At 45.0% G+C, this 19,116-nt stretch overlaps 1 protein-coding gene across 2 annotated transcripts in view; it reads left to right on the top strand.

Annotated features, from left to right (window-relative positions):
- The window catches only part of Ica1 (islet cell autoantigen 1), a 136,922-nt gene extending 128,628 nt beyond the window's left edge, over nucleotides 1-8,294 (top strand). Inside the window, exon 14 of one of the 2 annotated variants that reach the window (XM_021164674.1) lies at nucleotides 8,024-8,294. In XM_021164674.1, coding sequence (XP_021020333.1) covers nucleotides 8,024-8,145 — 122 coding nt within the window. In that variant the 3' untranslated portion in view covers nucleotides 8,146-8,294. The remainder of the gene's footprint in view (nucleotides 1-8,023) is intronic. The other variant, XM_021164673.2, reaches the window with a different exon arrangement.
- Nucleotides 8,295-19,116: the final 10,822 nt, after the last annotated feature.

Below are 19,116 nucleotides of genomic sequence, written 5' to 3'. Positions count from 1 at the left end.
CCCTTCCTCCCTCCCTCCCTCCCTCCCTCCCTCCCTTCCTTCCTTCCTTCCTTCCTTCCTTCCTTCCTTCCTTCCTTCCTTCCTTCCTTCTTTCCTTCTTTCCTTCCTAGTAAAAGCTGGAGGAGTTCACAACAAAAATTACAGGTCTGATCAAGTCATTTTAAAATTCAGTGGAATTAATGGGATTTCTCAGAGTTTGTGAACATATTGGCCCGAGGGAGGATTCCGCTAGCTTGGTTTCTGTTGCTGGGAAAAAGACCATAATGAAAAGCCACTTGTGGATGGAAGGGTTTAGTTCATTGCACACGTCCACCTCCCAGTCCATTACTGAGGAGAGTCATGGCAAGAACTCCAGCAGGAACCTGGAGGCTGAGCCATAGAGAGCTGCTCCCCCGGCTTGCTCCCTAAGGCTTGCTTAGCTTGCTTGCTTATAACAGCCAGGACCACCTGCCCTAGAGTGGCATCACCCAAAGTGGGCTGGTTCCTCTCACATCAATCACTAATCAAGAAAATTTCCCCATTTGCAGCCCCACAAGTCACTCTTACAGTGGCAATTCCTCAGCTCTAAGGGGCCCTCTTCCTAGATGACTCTAGTCTGTGTTAAGTTGACAGAAACTAACTGGCATATGTGGCTAGCACTTCCTGTACCCGTGAATGATGAAAAAAAATTAAGCCTTCCTGGAGCTTCACTCCTGTAGGGTGAGCCAGTCAGAAGACACTGAGGACGGCTGGAAGCTTCAGAGCCCGTGTCCTTCCGAACATTAAATTCTTTCATTTAAAAGTAGACTGATACAGGAAAGATTACCAGCTGCTCAAAATAAGTGCTCCAGGAGATGTTTCAGCTCAAGATTCTACACACAAAAGCTGGAACTCTTGTTACAGATTCACAGAACCACAGAGACTTGTGTTCTTGCAGGGGATTTGTTCATTTTGCCCAGCTCTTCGACGTTCTTGCCATCTGGGTGGGTTTTAGGTTTGGGTTATCTCAAACAAACCTCAGGCTGACCTCATCTCTTTCCACTCCTGGGTTAGCGTGGTGCCAGGTAACTGACATTTCCAGTCCTCGATGGCAAAGTGTCAAAGTGTCAAGGGAAAGAGAGCTGCGTGTATTTATGGTATGAGCACAGAGAGAGCACTTTGCTTGTGCCAATAAGAATGCTAGCTCCCCTCCCTGCAGCAGAGCTTTGGAGGCCTGCTGAGCAACATTTGCAAGGCAGAACTTAGAAGCTGCAGGCTTCCAATGCCTCTGCTACACAGAAGGTTCCTTCACAATCAACTCCTCTACCCACTCTGTAGATGAGGAAATCCAGGAACCTCAAAAGGACGTGTGTTTTGCCAAGTTCCCACACTTTCCACCACGGTAGTGAGAGCTAAATTCTCAGCTTGGTTTACAAGGTCCTTTAGTACCTAGTCCTAGTTTCATGGCTGCCCACAACTCCCACACCTTTGCACTACTCAATGACATAACTGTGCCAACGAACCAGTATCCTTTTTTTTTTTTTTTTTTTTTTTTTTTTTTTTTTTTTTTAAGATGGTGGTGTTGAAATATGAACTAAGCTATCCTGGAACTCACTAGGTAGCTACGGCTAGTTTCAAACTTTCAGTCATCCTCCTGCCTCAGCCTCTCAAGTGCTGGGATTACAGACACACACCACTATACAGTGAATCATATTCATCCATCCACTGGACTGTAGCCATGCTAAGCTGTAGTGCCCCCAGATCTTTCCACCAGCAAGACTTTGGCACGTTCTGCTTAGAGCATGCTGTCCACACCACATGCATAGTGCTATACTTGATGTCAGTTCATCCACACCCCACCCCAGCAAGCTGCATTAGCTGTTTTCTACTCCACACTTCCATCACACCCTGTACTTAAATCACCCTCTTACCTCACCTTATGGGAAAACTGATTTCATTTCTGTCTCCTCCTTAGGTTGTCATAGAAACAGGATCTACAATTGTGTTGCTCGCCATATTTTCAGATCATAGCTCAATGCCTAGAATGCAGTGGGTGTTTAAAACGTACTTGTTTGAAGGAAGGGTGGATGGGAGTGGGTGGATGGATGAATGGCTGGATAGCAGGCAAGAGTGAGAGCAGCTGACAAATGGCGTGACAGCAGGTGAAAGGGTGGCAAGCCTAAGACATGAACCTTCAGATAACACTTCAGGGTTTACTCCTATACAACATACCTGAGAGCTTTACTGAGAGCCTGCTTTCCAACTTCCCTACCACTTGGCTTTACACACAAGATCCCAGTTCACTTGTACCGAAGCCCAGTGAGATAGGAATCTTATGCATCCCTTGCAGGTGTTCAATGGACCTGAGGAATCATGGCCACCATTGTTGTGTTCCTCCTTTGTTTTTCATAGCCACACACACACACACACACACACACACACGCACGCACACACATGCACACCCAGGTCCCCCAGGCTGAGATGATAGCAACCCTACCTAGGCTTTGTGCTTTAAGTGGTAAGACACAATCACAGCAAAGCATTCTCTGGCCCATGTGTTTTGGCTCTGCTTGCTCTTCTTGCTGGGCAGTATTAGTTATGGCTCCTTGGAATTTCCCTATGTGTACACAAAGGGAGCAGGGCTGCTTTAGCAAACTTTTTATGTGCATTTTCTGCAAATGGGTAGCACATTGACATGTCAGAGGAGCCCAGAGCTGGCAGTTTGTTCTTGAGCTTGGGGTGCCCCTCCTGCCTCCACCCTTCACTACTCCTCTCTTAAAAGAATTTCTCTTGACGTAGGGAGACATCTTTCTAGCCACACCTATGTGTTAGCGAATGCCGCTGCCAACAACCACTGGCTAGGGAACAGTTGATGGCAATTACTGGAATATTAGCAACACTCAGTTCTTTCTCAATAGCAGTGTCTCCTGACAGAAGGCAAGACATTCGAAATCTGGTTGTCATTCCACCCATAATTATCCTCATAGCACTCTTCACCTAAATAATTTCCAGAGAGATATAGAGGAGGCTGGGATTGCCATTGAGTTTAGGGATTTGTTCAGTAGCTGGTACCTACCACATCAGTGCCATTTTATCCCCTTGTGCCCACGTTCAAGCTGGTAGATGGACGGTAAGAAGTGAATGAGACTCTACATGTCAGCCGTTAATTGTGCATAGCATGGGAAGGAGGAGTCAGGATGTCCGTATGTCTGTTAAGCTGCCAAGGAAGACTCTACTACCCCACCATCTCAGCTTCCAAAGAAGAGATGGCCTCAAGTTCTTTCTCCTTTCATGTATGTCCTCAGAGGTGAGGAAGCCTTCTTTTGTGGATTCTCAGTGTTCTTGTGGAGCTTCTAACTGGAGCCAAGCTATACCAAATAGTCCCTAGTTACAGACGCATTCAGCTGGATGACAGTTGTAGGCTGGGGGTGGGGGTGGGGTCTGGTTCAATGATAGAGAATTTGTCTAGCATGCACAGTACCCTGAGTGTGATTCCCAGCACCCCCAAAAAGAAAATAAATACAGTTTTTCTTTATAAAGAAATCTTGCTCCATCATCCCTTTGCATGATATGTCTGAAAAATACAATTCATTGTGCTGAAGAGATGGAGTCCCCAGTGGGAGCAGCATTGCTCTTGCAGAAGGCCTAAGCTCGGTTCCCAGCCCCCACCTTAAGCAGCTCAAAACCACCTGTGACTCCAGTTCCAAGGGGGACCTGATGCCTCTGGCCTCCATGGCATCTATACTCACCTGCATGTGTCCACATCCATCATACAGTCATGCCCGTAACTCAAACAAATCTTCCAGTAAAGAGAAAATGCAGTTTTGATTTCTGGCACTTTCTTGATATACAGAGTTCTTTGTAAGTTTCCAAGTGGCAGGTTATAGAAAAGGAGGCAAGCTCCACTTTAGAGTGCTGCGGAGCACACACCATTCTGTACTCTGAAAAACACAGTGAGTTGAATACGTGTTTTAATCCAGTGTTCTTGATAGCTCTGCTTGGAAATGGGTATCACACATGGTTCAGAAGCAAGAAGCAATGTCTTGTTGAGTTTATACTATCAAATAGCAGCATCGACTTTGAAACTCACTCCTCACAAGATTCCCCCTGAGTTGATTCAGGCTCTCTCTGGAAGTAGCATCTCCAAGCACTCAGTCAGGGAGCAAGAGCCTAAAGCTGCACAATTTCTCATGGCTGCTTAGGAAGGTGATGTCCTGAAGTAGGCCCTTTGCTTTTGAAAGTATCCCTTTCCTCACTCCAGCCCAGTCAACCTAAGAAAGCCAACAGGCAATCCAAGACACTGTCCCCTAAACTAACACTGGTCTCAAGAATTCCATTTTCCTCAGTCAGCATCTCTAACCAGCTTACAGGTGATATGTTTCAGGAGGCAGGCTGCAGGGTTGGAGGGAGGGAGGCACAGTGCTGATGGGCAGGTATGGGGGACAAGGAAGGACTCCTTTCAGCTTTTCCTCTGACTGGCACTGTTGGACACACATTTGCACCGCAGCCTTGACTTTCCACATTTACTGCTTTTATGTGATTTGGGTCTAAGAGGAAAATGGTTAAGAGCCAATTTTCTAGGAACTCAGGAGGTTTTGTTTTTCCTGGACCACACCAACTACTGGTCATTTAAAATTGTTTTATTGAAGTATAGTTTACATGCCATAAAATTCACTCGCTGTAAGCGAACAGGTCAAGGATTTCTCATAAATACATACAGTGAAGTTTGAATTCCAGCATCTCAGAAGGCTCCCTTGACGTCTGAAGCTTCCAACCGGTTGCTTATGAATTACCCTGTGTATGTTTAAGCAACATTTCAGTGAGTAGCAATGTCATTTAAAATCCTTTCTGTTTTCCATTGGTTTATACCGAGGAAATAGGTCATAGGTCATCTGTTTCATTACTTCTTAGTTTTCATTATTAAGTTTGTGTCAGTGAATGTTAGGAACCGTATGGGCTGCCAAGTACAGTTTTGCCATTGAAGATGATGTACCAAGAGTGTGCTTCTTGCCATCTAAAGGGGAGTTTTAATAGTTTGTCTTAATTGAAGAGTCATATGTATGAACCTCCACTGTATGCAGTGTCCTGAATGATACAAGAATGAACTAAGACATCACCCATGGCTTCAAGGGTTCATGACACCTAAATGTAGCAAAAATGCAAACAGTTAAAAATAGTATAATTCTATAATTGAGTCCACTAGGAAGTGTGGACGTTACAGTAGCAGGCTAAACAAAAGGTGTTTAATTTTTGTAGCATACACAGTATGACATTCTTCCTTAAGAAACTATTCCCAGAGCCATCTGAACTCTGCAATGCAAACATGGTCTCTCTTGAGGGCATTACTGGAGACTAAATTATTCTTTACAAAAACATACAAAACACTAACCAAGAACATCGCAGTAAAAGGACAGAGTTTTAGGCATAAGGATCCCATTGGGATGCCCTGTTGGTGGTCAACATTTTAACATGAGGCCCAGCAATGGGCTTAATCAGCAAGCAGCTACCTGCTCATCGCTCTGAAGAAAAACCTGCATACCTTTTTCAGAAGACAGAACTTCATACAAAAATAACTAAAGCAGAGGTTTAAAGATATATATGGTAAATTAAGGATGAGCCATGCCAAAATTTCCAGGACAAACAGTAAATGTTTTGAGAAATGGAGGAGCTTGCTTCCATAAAACGAGAGGGCTAGAGGCCTCTAGTCATGCTCTTCAGGCAGGCTACAGGGTTATGACAGAATGCTGGGTTACTCAAGTCAAGTGACATTGTAAGGTATGTCATAAAGTTAACATTAACTCAGGCTCTTCACTTTCATCTTTTGGGATGGACTGCTATTTATTTCAGCTTCCCAGCGTACAAGAAAGAGATGCGAATGACCCTCTCGGTAGAGATGTATAGTTACTAGTTTTATTGCTGTGTTATTGGTATTCAGTTTTAACCCTTCCCCTTTTGAGACAGGAAACCATAGATCTTGATTTCCTGTTGGTTTTGGGTGTGGTCATGAAGTCACCATGCTCCACAAGAAAATGGGTATAAAACATGAAAGGAAAAACAGTGCTTTGATACAGCAGCCCCTTGGTTGCTTTTCAAAACCCATTGTCCTCCTTAGTTGGCCATGTATTTCAACTAGCTATGATCCGATGCTTCTCCTGTTCTGCTAGGTTTTTCCCAGTCTGGGGAAGATAGGAGAAAGGTCTTGTCACACCATCCTCTGTTGAAGGCCACCATGGGCAGAAACCATACAAATATGTGCCCAGCTGGTGGGGGTGGGGTGACAGCTCTTGTTAGATCTAATGTCCTTTGGTCTTGAATATTAGGCTGGGCTTAGGTGTCAAATGAGGTCCTTTTAAGCTCGGGAGATCTGTTCTGTTTTGGAGCAGGCCCCTGAAGTGCATCTGCTGGGCAGGAGATCTCATGTGTAGTCCCAGCTTTATCTCTGTTGCTTTGGTTATCACCCCCTCTCCTTTTGACCACAGGACATTAGAGGAAACGTCTGTCTCATTATCATCAGAAAGTGTTCCTATGATGTTCTTTTAAGTGCTGTGCAAATAATTTGCACCTGGTTTTACTCCTAGTGGAGACTTGGAGGATCTGAGGGTCGGTCTCCTCAAAGTGCAGTCGGCTGGCTTAGCTCTTAACTGCAAGTCTGTGATTACTCCCTGGGGACCCTCTCAGACCTCTGCAAGAGGTTAGGAGGAAGGGGAAGTAAGTGTGTGACATATTTTCACTGGGGATTTCTTTAAGATCTCATTACACACTCTATCAAGAACTGAGATAAACTAATCTATCTCTATCAGGCTTGTCCCCTCTAGTATCCTCATATGACCTCCATCATGATGGCTTGAGGTTCTCTCTGGTCTCAGTATGTCAAATCGATATAAGCTAGGGGTTATAAGGGCAACCCACGTAGAATTTAATCAAGGTTACCTATAGTAATAACCTATTAGGATTACTCTTTGGAGAACTGTTGGGTTTAGATTACTTAGTCTTGCCATTACTAGCTGTCTATGTGTACGAGTTGTATCTCATATATTATGACATAATACATACATAGACTCTGTCATTACAAAGTAATGCACCCATTGGGTATTATGCTGAGAAATAGGGAGATGAACTGAAAGCATGAAGTGCTTCATTCACTATCTTAACAGTTCGGGGTCATTTAGAGAAAGGATCAAAGACGATTTAAGGAACTCCCATCCCATTCTGTGTCTTCACTCTAGCCAGTTTTGAGAGACTTTTCAGCCAGATGGCAAACACATTCCTAGCTGCTCCCTGCTAGAAGGGTACCCTAATAGAGAGACATTTATTCCTGCTTCTGACATCTCCACCTGTTGGGAAGGAGGAGAGGCATGGATTAGCAAGCCAGTGAAGTAGATACTCACGTGGAATGATTTATAGGAAAGAGTCCCAGCTCATTTATAAATCACTGGCATGAGGCACTCCTTTGAAAATTCTCTTCTCATCTGGAAGACACTTTGGCTGTCTAATCATGGTTTGGGGGGAGTTAGGGTGGGGGAAACAGAAGTAGAGGGAAGAGCTCCAGTGAGGCTGAACGGGGGGGATTTCAAGCCCATGAAGGGAAGGGAAGGGAAGGGGAAAGGGAAAGGGAAAGGAAGGACCTATGCCTTTGACAGGAAGAGTTGGGAAAGGCAGTGATCGTAATGGTAGAGAGACTGGGCCTGGGTATGACCTCCTGTGGGCCTGCGTCTTTGAAGGGTGAAAAGAGAAACCGCAGATGGCTCCTGGTCCATGGGACTTAAAGGGAACCCTCCTCTGGCAGACACCAGAAGGCACCTTGCTTCAGTCTGATTTCTGAAATGCCTAGCTGCTTCTCGGTTGAGGGAGCCAAACAGCATGTGCAGTTTTGAGTACCTCTGTGAGCTGTAGCCATTGCGGGAGGTACACTGAAGATGGAAGTTAGTTAACTAAGTCTCAAGCCAAGGTTTGTGTCAGCCAGCCCTTCAGGGGACATGAAATTCCCCAAGGGTTGTGGGATTTGTCCCTCCTGAGGTGCTCATTGAGAAGGGGGGTTTGCTCATGTTTCCTCTTCCTTCCCCAGAGCCTGCCAAGGCTGCCTCGGACCTGACTGCCTGGTTCAGCCTCTTTGCTGACCTCGACCCCTTATCCAACCCTGATGCTATTGGGAAGACTGATAAAGAACACGAATTGCTCAATGCATGAGTCTGCAACCTTCAACAGGGAGCCCTCGGGCCACTCCGCGGCACCTCATCCAGGGCTTACAGAAGTCTAATGTGCTCAGTATGCTGTTTTAATATTTACACGCCATTTTAATAAAACGAGAGGGTCAAGGCCCTGTTTCTATCGCTATAGTTATTCACTCCTGTTTGGTTTGTATGTTGTCCGTGTGCATTGATCAGTAGAGGAGGAGTACACGGGCCGCTGGCAGGCTACTGCTTACTCTTGCTGACACCCTTCAGGACCATTGCTGTGTCAGTACACCACACAGCATGGTGAAATCCAAGGCTAAATCACACACCTGCATGTGGACTTACACATGTCCTCAGGGGCACCAGGAGGCTCAAAGTGCTTTCTCATGTCCCCATCCCTCTCAGAAGAGATGTCAGGAAGAGCCCTTCTGCCATGCCACTGTCCACTGAGCTCTGGATGAAGATCCAGACAACTGAAGACACTGTCTCCTGCCACACTTGACTGTGGCCACGTGCCACACTGGCAGAGGAGCGGGGCTTCTTTCTGCTGCATGGACCTTTCTATTGAAGGCAGCCATCCTTGCACATCCTAGTGTCTCCTTTTATCTTTTCCGTAGCTGAGTTCAAAAGCATAAACTCCAGGAGCCTCATGGAACATTTTTTTTTTAAACAGAAAATTTTAAACATTAAGACAACATTTGCGATACAAATTCAAGTCATGGATTCTGTGTGGAGACCCAGCTGTGCTAAGAAAAGCATCATTGAAGGTGCAATAGAGGGGGCAGGGGGGCCCATGGGCGGTTCTGCAGCTATTGGTCAGAACTGTACATCCCCAAATAAGGCAGCCAGCTACAAGGGCTGCCTGGGACTTTTGTAGGACCAAGAAATAGTGGTAATAACAGATTTACATGTAGCCACATCAACAACTTAGATACCCTGCAGACTCCCAGACCCCAGAGTTTCTCTATGTCACAGGTAACCCGTTAAGTTAGGGCCCTCACACATGTCCTCATGTAGACCTTAGTGATGCACAGAAGGCCCTGTGTAAGTTAGTGGTCCAGAAAAAAAGGTTCTCTGTGCTTAGGCCAGGCAAGCGGCCTCTTGAGGGCTCCTGTTGCCTATCTCAGAGAAGGCCTCCTGGGCTTCCTTCGGAAACACAGGGGTACCCTCAGAAAGGACCTGCCTGCAGTTCTAAAACCACTCTGAAGGCTGGAGACACAGGCCATTACAGATGTCTTCTTGGTAAAGGAAATGTCTGGGAGCCAGCTGGGGGCCTGGCTTGGGTAGCTTTCCCTGGCTTTGCTGTCTTGTGCTGTCAGAGGCCTCATTGCTAGAATCGTCTCTGGCAGATTTCTCAGCTCCACGTTAATACACTTGAGGTTGTCACGATACAAAATCAGAACCCAACCTCATACTCCTCTAAACACAGGCATGCTTGCCATCTCTTTAATGTACCATCCCAGGGGCCTGTGTGCTATGTGAGACTCCATGACAGCCTTCTTTAGTCCTCAAGAGCTTCCTCACAGTCCACCTCCACCATGAGAATGTGGCGCCTCTATCTGCACCTTCAGTTCTCCGAGGATGAAGCTCTACTGTCTCCTGAGAGTTTGGCTCCTGCCCTACCTCTCTCCTCCAGCCATGCCAGGATGGTGCTTCCTAGCCTTGACAGGTATGTGCTTTAGACACATGCCTCTTCCATCAGACAGTGCCACTTGCGTGGATTAATGATTGCCAGGTCAAGTTGCCCAGCATGGAATGAGGAGTAAGGGTCCTAGTTTCATCCCGGGTCACATTTGTTTGTAGTCATGGAAACCCCAGAAGTCACAGTGGGGAGCTGAATCTGGAAGGCCTGTCTGGCTCCATCTAGGTGATGGGAAGCATGGAGGTTGAGGGAGGTAGAGTTTGGAATAGGATAAGCAGTAGGAGGCTGCGTTTTAAAACTGATCAGTGAGTGGGGGATAGTGGATAACAGTGGTTGAATAAGCTTTGCAACCGGAAAAGGAAAGTGTTGCTTACGGAGGCTTTTTCTCCCCAAATTGTCTTTATATTTCTCATGAAAAGGAAAGAAAAGAAAAAGACTCAGTCTCCTTTCCCATCTGCAAACTTGGGCAGCCTCTTGATCCCTTTTGAGAGGCATGTTTTGATCCTGCTCACACAAAGCCCCTTGACCTCCTCTCCTGAGTAAAGGGAAGTAGCTGCCACCTGGTTCTCTTCTAAGTGCCCCGTACACCCGCCTGGCCAAGAGGCTTCCTCTGGGACCCACCTTGGGGTCTCCCCAACTGCCCACACAAGTGTTATCTCTGCCATGAAGGAGACAATATGTCATTACCCTCTTTGCCAAACAAGTCTCGCTTCATCTCCAACTCCTTTCGGGCAGCCAGCCTCAGCCACAGTTGCACTGGAGCTTGAGATACAGATAGACCCAGTCTTTCCTTGGCTTTCCGGCTATTTCTGATGGCTTCAGCATGACCCCAATTCCCCTCCCTTTTCCTCAGCTAACTGATAAAGAACACACACACTGTAAGGAGGGATGAGGCATGATTCTGTTTGTGCCTGCCTTCTTTCCCCAACTGGCACTGGCTCTCGGTTCACTTTACAGATTCATTCCCCTCAAAATGTAATTTTAGAAATGTCAAGTTGATTTTGAGTTCTGGGTGAGTGAAAAACCCAATCCGTCCGCCTCAGAATTAGAAAGTACTGATTTAGAAAGAGCCAGCATGTTTGGTTTTTTTGTTTTGTTTTGGTTTGGTTTTGGTTTGTTTTTTTGGTTGTTGTTGTTGTTATTGGAAGTTTTTGCCCAAGAAAATGTATTCTGCTTGAAGCCAGCACCCTTGGGTATGGAGGGGCAAATCCATTGTGCATTAGCCAATTTTTATAGCTGGTGTGGGGCCAGGGCTGAGGGCCCTGAAGCCACTTTGGAAGGCTGCCCACCTACTAGATGCCACTTCCCAGACCCCTCCTGCCTATTGTTACACCCTGCAACTTCTGGAGTCAGCACCGAGTTCCCCTTTTAGGAGGTGCTGCAGGAAGACTCCACCCCAGAACCAGTGTCTGGCGAGGGCTCATGGACAAATACTAATTGATTTTTCCAATATATCACTGCTGTGCCTGGCTTTGTGATCAACTAGTGTCTGCCACAAAAGCCAGTTAATCCTCTTCTTCCTGCTCTGATTGGAGGCAGCTTCCAAGCCCTGGGACTGGGATTCTCAGTGCAGTGATGTAAGTAGGTCTCTTCAGATTTGTTGGAACACAGATGCCAACTTGGAGGCAAATCCATACGATTGACAATGGCTGCCAAGAAACCTGCATTGGGAAGGCTTCTAATAAATGATCAATGTTTATGGTAGATGTGGGGCAGGCAACACTGCCTCAGACCTTGCCTTTCATGAAGCTTGTAAAGTTAACTTTCTTATCGAAGGAAACCAGTATTCTAGAACCTTCAGGGAGAGGCATTCATGATAAGAACAAAAAAGTTCAGAGACTAGTCATTACCAAAATCCATCCAAACTCAGGCTGGCCTAAACATTAAACCTGTAAAGCTATCATTTAGGAGGGGGAGGCAGGAGGTCACCCTTGGCTATGTAGTCAGTTTGAGACCAGCCTAGCCTAAATGAGGGCCTGTTTTAATTAATCAGTTAATTGGTTAATTACTATCTTAAATGTATGACAACAGGCTTAATCCTCCTCAGGTGACTGTTGAGTCCATAAACTTCAGGCACAGTTGGATCTAAAGGATCATATGTGCATCCTCCCTGCCCCCAGCTCTGCTTCCTCCATTTCTTCACTCCATCAGCATCTCTTAACAGGAGACAAGATGGCCACAAGTATCTGAAGTGAAAGGTTTGGAATGCATAGGTCTTAGGACCAGTCTTCATTCACTAGAGTCAATGGGTGGAAAACAGGCCATTTGATGAGCTTCCTCCAGGTACATTTGGGTGCTGTTACTAGAAGACAGAATAGAGGTCGAGCAGAAGAGTATACTACAGATCTGCCCTGGCTCCTGTACTACAATGGCCTGAAGGAGACACTCTCCTTCCCAGAGGACAGTGAATGGCAGCAGGACAGTAAGAAAAGCTAGAAGCCCTCCATGACTTGCTGAGGCTCCTTATCTTTCAGTACCTGTAAAACATCATGGAAGGATCATAGAGCCCTCTGCATCTGACATACTTCTATCCACATTAGGAAACTAGGGACCAAGGAGCCATCAACAAAATCCCAGGTCTTGAACCCATGTGGTCCGACTCCAAGCCAGGGCTGCTTCTACATCCACAAGCTATAACAAAGAATGCAATGACAGATGAAGTTCCTGTAAGAACTAATATTTCCCCATTCACTCATGTTTCTTATTTTTATCTTCAGAAGCCAGTTGGGGGGGGAGGGTTTTATATATATATATATATATATATATATATATATATATATATATATACATACGTTTTTATTTTTTGAAACAGGGTTTCTCTGGCTGTCCTGGAACTTACTCTGTGGACCAGGCTGGCCTCAAACTCAGAAATCCACCTGCCTCTGCCTCCCAAGTGCTGGGATTAAAGGTGTGCACTACCACCACCCAGCTAAACATACCCTTTAAAGAGAGATACCCTTTAAGGAGAGATTTATGAAACTAGTTTAGGACAGTAAACAAGAACTTATCTCTGAAGCAAGACATATCTTGAGGCAAGTCAAGCCTCTAGCAGGTATAGGTCATAGCCCTCTCTGGTGTCAGGGTTTTGTTTGTTTGTTTGTTTGTTTCACTCATAAACAGGAAAATAACATACCCTGTCCAGTGGAGTTACTCCAGAGAGTAAAGATTTCAGATCTAGGACCCTTAGGCGATGCCCAACATCAAAACTATGGAAACAGACATCCCTAAGGCTCCCTCACTTTGTGAAATGGTACTTATTAAAGTGGGGGGAAAAAGACTATCCATTCTCAGTGACCTTCTGGTAGCCTCACCAACCTCCATTTGACTCCCTGTTCATCATCTCATTATCAAGGGGGTGGAAAGGGGGATGAACCTCAAATCTAACAAAAGGCTAAAGATATGGTTCCATCAGTAGCAGTTCTTGTGCAGCATGCACAAAGCCTTGAGTTTGATCTCTATATCCTCATAAAGTGGGACGGTGTACCTGCTGATAATCCCAAACCAGGAGCTAGAGGCAGAGGGCCAGAGGTCAAGCTCATTCCCAGCTACGTAGCAAGTTCAAGGCCCTCTGGCTATACGAGACTGTCTTTCCCTTCCCTTCTCCTCCCCCACCCCCCACACACTCTTAGTGTTTAGTAAGTGTCTGCTGACGTTTTTGATGACTGAACAAGATTCTCTGACGAGACTAGGAGACCTGAAAGGCGTTCTTTGTTGTACCTAAGGGGTATACTATAATACTTGCTTTAATTTCTTTAAATTTTGTTTTTGTTTTTTTACAAGGCATCACTCACTAACCAGAACACCAATTAAAATGAGGATGCAGAGCAGTTGGACTCCTCTGACACTGTCGATGGGAAGGCAACATGGAACAGCTATTTGGGGAAACAGTTTGGCAGTTTCATGGAAAGTTAAGCATATGCATGCCATACAACCTGCCAATCCCACAGCTAGGAATTTACCCTGGAGAAAGGGAAAGGGAAAAAATATATATATATACACACATATTCACAGAAGCCTCAATATAAATGTATAGCAGCTTTATTCATAATCTCCCAGAACTGGAAACAGCCCAGGTGTCTTTCAGCTGCTGAAAGAGAAAAATAAAATAAAATCTGCAACATAAGCACAGTATTATTTATCAATCAACATAAACAAGCTACTGATATATAGGGCAGTTGGACATGAGGCCAACTCACAGCAAAAGCATGTAGCCCTACTATGATGCTATAGGAAGAGTGCCTTATATCTTTATATGCCTCCCCCAAAGCTCACAGCACAGAGAAAATGAGAACATTAGCAAACAGAGCCAGACCAAGAGGCAGTGTATAAAATTCCTGATCAGTACCTTTCAATAGCATCCACATCTTGATAAAGGCCACTTTGGGAGAGGAAAACTTTAAGAGCCAAGGCCACCAAATGCCACAAGGAAACTTGGAGCAGAAAAAAAAATAGCATTATTAGGAAAACCAGTGATTCCCAAGGTTGACAGTTTGTACCAAATGTAGGTTATTAAAATTTTAGCAATTGTCATAGAGTTATGTGGGAGGTTAGTAAGAAGGAAGCTAGCCAGGACGATATGAAAACTTTATGTTACATTGAAACTTTCCTATAAATTTAAAATTATTCCATTGTGAAAGTTGTGTTTATTTGTATTTTTTTAATCTCAAAGTTTTGGTGCTATATGATTTAAAAATCAGACAGGTCAGATCTATAGGAACAGACATTAGGTCTATGTTTATCAAAGGCTGAGGTAAAAGGGGGTGAGCTGCAAAAGGTAGAGAATTTAGGAACTCTGTTGGGATTCAGTTGATAGTTACATGATTGCCTGAATTTGTCAAAATCCATAAAGGTAAAATAGCATGAATTGTATTGAGTGTAAATTATTCCTTAGTAAGTGCGGTACTAGTAAGTAAAAGGAAAGAGACTAGATTCTGAACTCTCGATACACCAGTCCTCATGAAGTGGGAGAGCCCGTGAGAATCTGGACCAGAAGACCCAGCCTATGATGCAGGTGAGGTCATCAGATGCATCTCCTGATGCAAGGAAGCAGAGCTACTCACAGCCAAATGTCTCCTGGTCTAGCACTCATCTGTGTGTCCATGAGGACAGGGCTAGCTGAGTTTCAGCAAGCATGATCACACAAAAATTTGAGCTTTTCATACCACAGCAAGGGAGGGTGATCTGGTAGTCAAACACTGTATGCTTTATCCAAGGAGTAGCCTACTGCCACCCACCCCACCCACCCCACACCTCTTACCTAGCAATGGCCGCATGGCTCAGAACAACTGCAATAGTTCCTAGAAGATGGACTATTACACGGACGCTACACTAATCTTAACAAGGATCATAATCTTCAAGGCTTTGGAAACACTGCAACAGTGAAGCACATCAAATCTATGGCAAGAAGGAAGTATGCATGCATTACCAAGAATATGCATAAAGTACTAAGAAGCCTTTTGTGCTGTTCTAGAATACAAAAAAGTATTGAAGGATGGCGCTCTGTCTTCTAACGGTAGATTGGAAAAGGTTTTTGAAATGTACCATTATAGACCACATATTCAAGATACCATCCATACTCACATTCCCCCTCCTAAGCATTCCTGGCTCCTGTTCTGCCTAGAAAGCCAAAATCTTCAGAGAGTGAGTCATACTCGGAGCCACAGAGCCACCTGGTCTCATTGGTTGAGCTCAAGAAGGCTGGTGGAACAGCTGTTCACCCGAGGAAGAGTCAGACCTTTTCAGACTTCCCTTCTTTCATTCTGGGCTGGTGACATCATAAATCTGCCCACTATTAAATCAATAGCCTAAGCTACCAGAAACAATGTATACTTACTACTCCAGGAGCTTCATGCAAGCATAGAGCATGAACCGACAGTCCTGAGATACAGAACGGTCATGCACCAGAATGAGCTGATAATAAGATATTGCCTGAATTCCAAGATAGAAACCAAATAGCATAAAAGTAAACTTTAAAACTCCCCCCTGTTGGCTAGAAGGTGCTATCCAAATTTTTGGGAGTGAAGAGACTTCAGTGGCCTTGCCAATCTGCTTGGCCAGATGTACCCACCCATGCTATGATGGCACTACTGTCATGGGGGTAACCAGCCACTCAACAGTTGGATTCAAGGCATCTTCGGGGCGGGGGGGCAGAGGAATCCATGACAGGTACATAAACCCAATCAAAGAGGAAGCATCATGGGAAGGGTGTCAGAAAGAATGTAAAAGCCAGAAAATAGAAAAAAAAAGGCTACAAAATGTCTCTTCTGAGCATGGCGCAGCCATTGCCATCAGCAGCTGCGAATACCTGCACTAGTTGTGTATGTTAACATTCAGTCGTCGGTATAAAAGGAATGCATGGGGACCTACCCTTCCCTGCTTAAGTACTGGCTACTAACAGATTCTGGTAGTCATCGTCATTAGCAGTGTTCCTAGTGTTGAATCTTCCAGGCGTCAATGGATAGCTTCAAACACAGGGTCACACAGATGGCCTCAGTTAAGTGGGTCACAACACAAAGAGACATGAATATGAGAAAGGGATTTTTAAGGAAGGAGATGGGTCGTGCAGGTGGGAGAACGGGGAAGAGTAATCTAAATGCAGCATACGTGTATGACATCTTCAAAGTCCAAATTTAAATAATAAAAATAAGATAAATTTCAAAAAGTGGATCACTGAGTCACCATAAGGACCCAGTGTCACTGAAATCCTGATGCTCATCCAGGCCTCTCTGACCTTTGTACTCAACTCAGAAACTAGGATCTTTGCTCTTAAGTCAAAATAAACACCTATGTTTCGTCTTCTAACCACTCACTGATAGGAAACTACTGACCCAAGGGGCCTGCTATGTTCAACATACTCAAAGGCTGGCTCTAGAGTTCTTAAACACTTGGCCATAGTCACAGAACCCTTTGATGAGTCTTCTGGAGAGAACAGTCAAATCAATCAAAGTTTGGAGTCCCCCATGCTCTGAATTAAACTTTCTCTGTGTTTGACACTCTGCAGTATTTCAGGAGACTATCCAAGCCCATCAGAAAGCCTTTTTCTCTATAATAATAGGAGGAACAATGTCCTCATGACTAACTCTTGTAGTTTGACAGTGAGACATTCCCCACAGGCTCATAAGTTCGAACACTATGTCCTCAAGTGGTGGCACTATTTGGGAAGGCTGCGGGAACATTTAGAAGGGAAAGTCCCACTAGAGAGGGCAGGTCACTAGGAAAAGGGATTGAGGTTCTGTAGTGTAGCTCCACTTCCTGTTCACTCTGTGTTTCCTGACTGTAGGTGCAATGTGACCAACAGGACTCCTACTCTTGCCACAGTGCCTTTCCCATCATGCTGGACTGTATCCTCCCGGGAACCATAAGCCAAAATAAACCTTCCCTTCATTGACTGTCTTTGGTGGGGTAACTTGTGGAAACAGGACAGTAAACTAATATACTCTCCAGGGTAGAAAGCTGATCAGACGTGTTTAAGAGTGTAGAGGGCACAAAGTCATGTGCTCATAAGCACTAGGGAAACAGGGATTGTTAAACACACGGTATTGTCTCCTCAATAGATGAGACATAGACCTGCTTTCTTCTCATAAAGCTGGATGAGGACACCATAAATAACCTAGTGACCTGTGCCATCTGTAGAGCCAAGCCATAACTGACTCCTCCAGACTCTTCCTCCCTAGGTCTTTTTATCTTGAGCATTGTTTCTCAGTCATCAGAACCCATCCTTAAGGGGGATGTCACATGTACTTGTAAGCTTGGTGACCTCAATGATGAACGAGACTACACCAGATCCACCCAAGAGTCTTATACACTGTAGAACTCATTCTTATGGAAGAGGTCCCATGTATTTTACAAGAGGGTTTCAATGTAGTATGCCTTAAGCTTTATTGTGATAGTTATTAGGAAACTTTTTTCCAAAGTGGTACTATACTTAAATATGCCTAAAACAAATTTCCTGGTATCAGATTCTAGAAGTTTGAACCAACACCTACTAACTGAGTCATGTTGAGCTGGATTTCCTTCTTACTCCACATGTGGTTGTGGCATTCACAGGGACTCTCACAAAGAACTCTGAAGCTAGAGGGGTCTTCCCTCATTCATCCTTTACCAACCAGTGAAGATGCCAATCATTTTTAGAAACACCTCTTCCAGAGAGGCTGGATTGTATATCAAAGCTCTTGTGTTCCCTTCTCCAGCTACTATAAAGGGAATCCCTTTACTGATTTTGATCTGTCTCCTTATTGATATATCTGCCTCTGACCTGTGGCGCTCCAAAAATCAGTTTTATATTCCCAGCACCCTTGCCAGTCTCCCATCCCTAGTACAAGCAGAAAGAGTCCTCCAGGCTATCGGCACTTGAGCAATCAACACTCTTGATTCCATTGTCCTTGGCAATTTGTCTCAACCTCTGCCGGCTGAGTTGTAAAACCTATCCTGCTCCAAAGATTCATGGACCTCTTCATTTCACCAGTTGGTGAATCCTGAGATCATGTGTAAGGATTTGTAAAAAATGCACTTAGTGTATTTTTACCACAGGAAGCAATCTAGCATTTCTATAAATTCTCAAAGTGATTGGTGGACAAAAAAGTCAGCAACAGACCAGTGCAGAAGGCACAGGGTGCTTGGCCTCCCTGAGCACTGACAACCGTTATCATCTGTGTGCAAATAGAATGGAGACTTCCCCAGTAGGCCTCTTACCAGCAGGGAAGCCCCAGCCTTCTGTAATCTTTCCTCTTTCCCTGCCCTTAAAGTGAGAGAGCCAAACTGTGCCTCCATAGTCAAACTGAGGTGTATTTTTATCCTGCCAATAGGATCTGATATCCTATGTGAGCTGTGACTTTGGCTCTTGTTGGAAAGAAGAGGACAAATCCTCATCACACACTAGCCTAAGCTCTGGCTACCTGCAGTCTTCCACCCATCTGTTACCTGCCCTCACAAGTCCTAGTGGAGTCCTAGCTTCTCCAATTGTGAGCCTGCGATTAGAAGCCCAGAGCTAACCTGCTTTGTTTTTCTGATCTAGAAACCAGGTCTGGGCTTAAAGAAAAAGTACCTCAAAAAGACAAAGGGTGAACTTGGGTTGAAGCCTCAGTCATCCTAGGGTTCTGGCGTTGTTTCCTAGAGCTGGGCAGGATTGGAGGGAACCAGACGGTCAGGATCACACGTAATATGGAAGGGGGGGTGTCTTCTGAGCAGTCATGGGCAGCTGGGCAGTGGGGCATTTGACTGCTCCACCCTCTGAAACCAAGGAAAGGTCCCAAGGACATTGTAGACAATCTCAGAGGAGGAAGTTCATTGCACATCTGTTGAGCAAATGCCTATTAAATATCAACTCTGTGTGTGTCTGTGTGT

The sequence above is a fragment of the Mus caroli genome, chromosome 6, assembly GCF_900094665.2.
Source record: "Mus caroli chromosome 6, CAROLI_EIJ_v1.1, whole genome shotgun sequence".
Taxonomy (NCBI): Eukaryota; Metazoa; Chordata; class Mammalia; order Rodentia; family Muridae; genus Mus; species Mus caroli.
The sequence above is the reverse complement of the archived record's forward strand: the minus strand, read 5'-3'. Positions and strand labels throughout refer to the sequence as shown.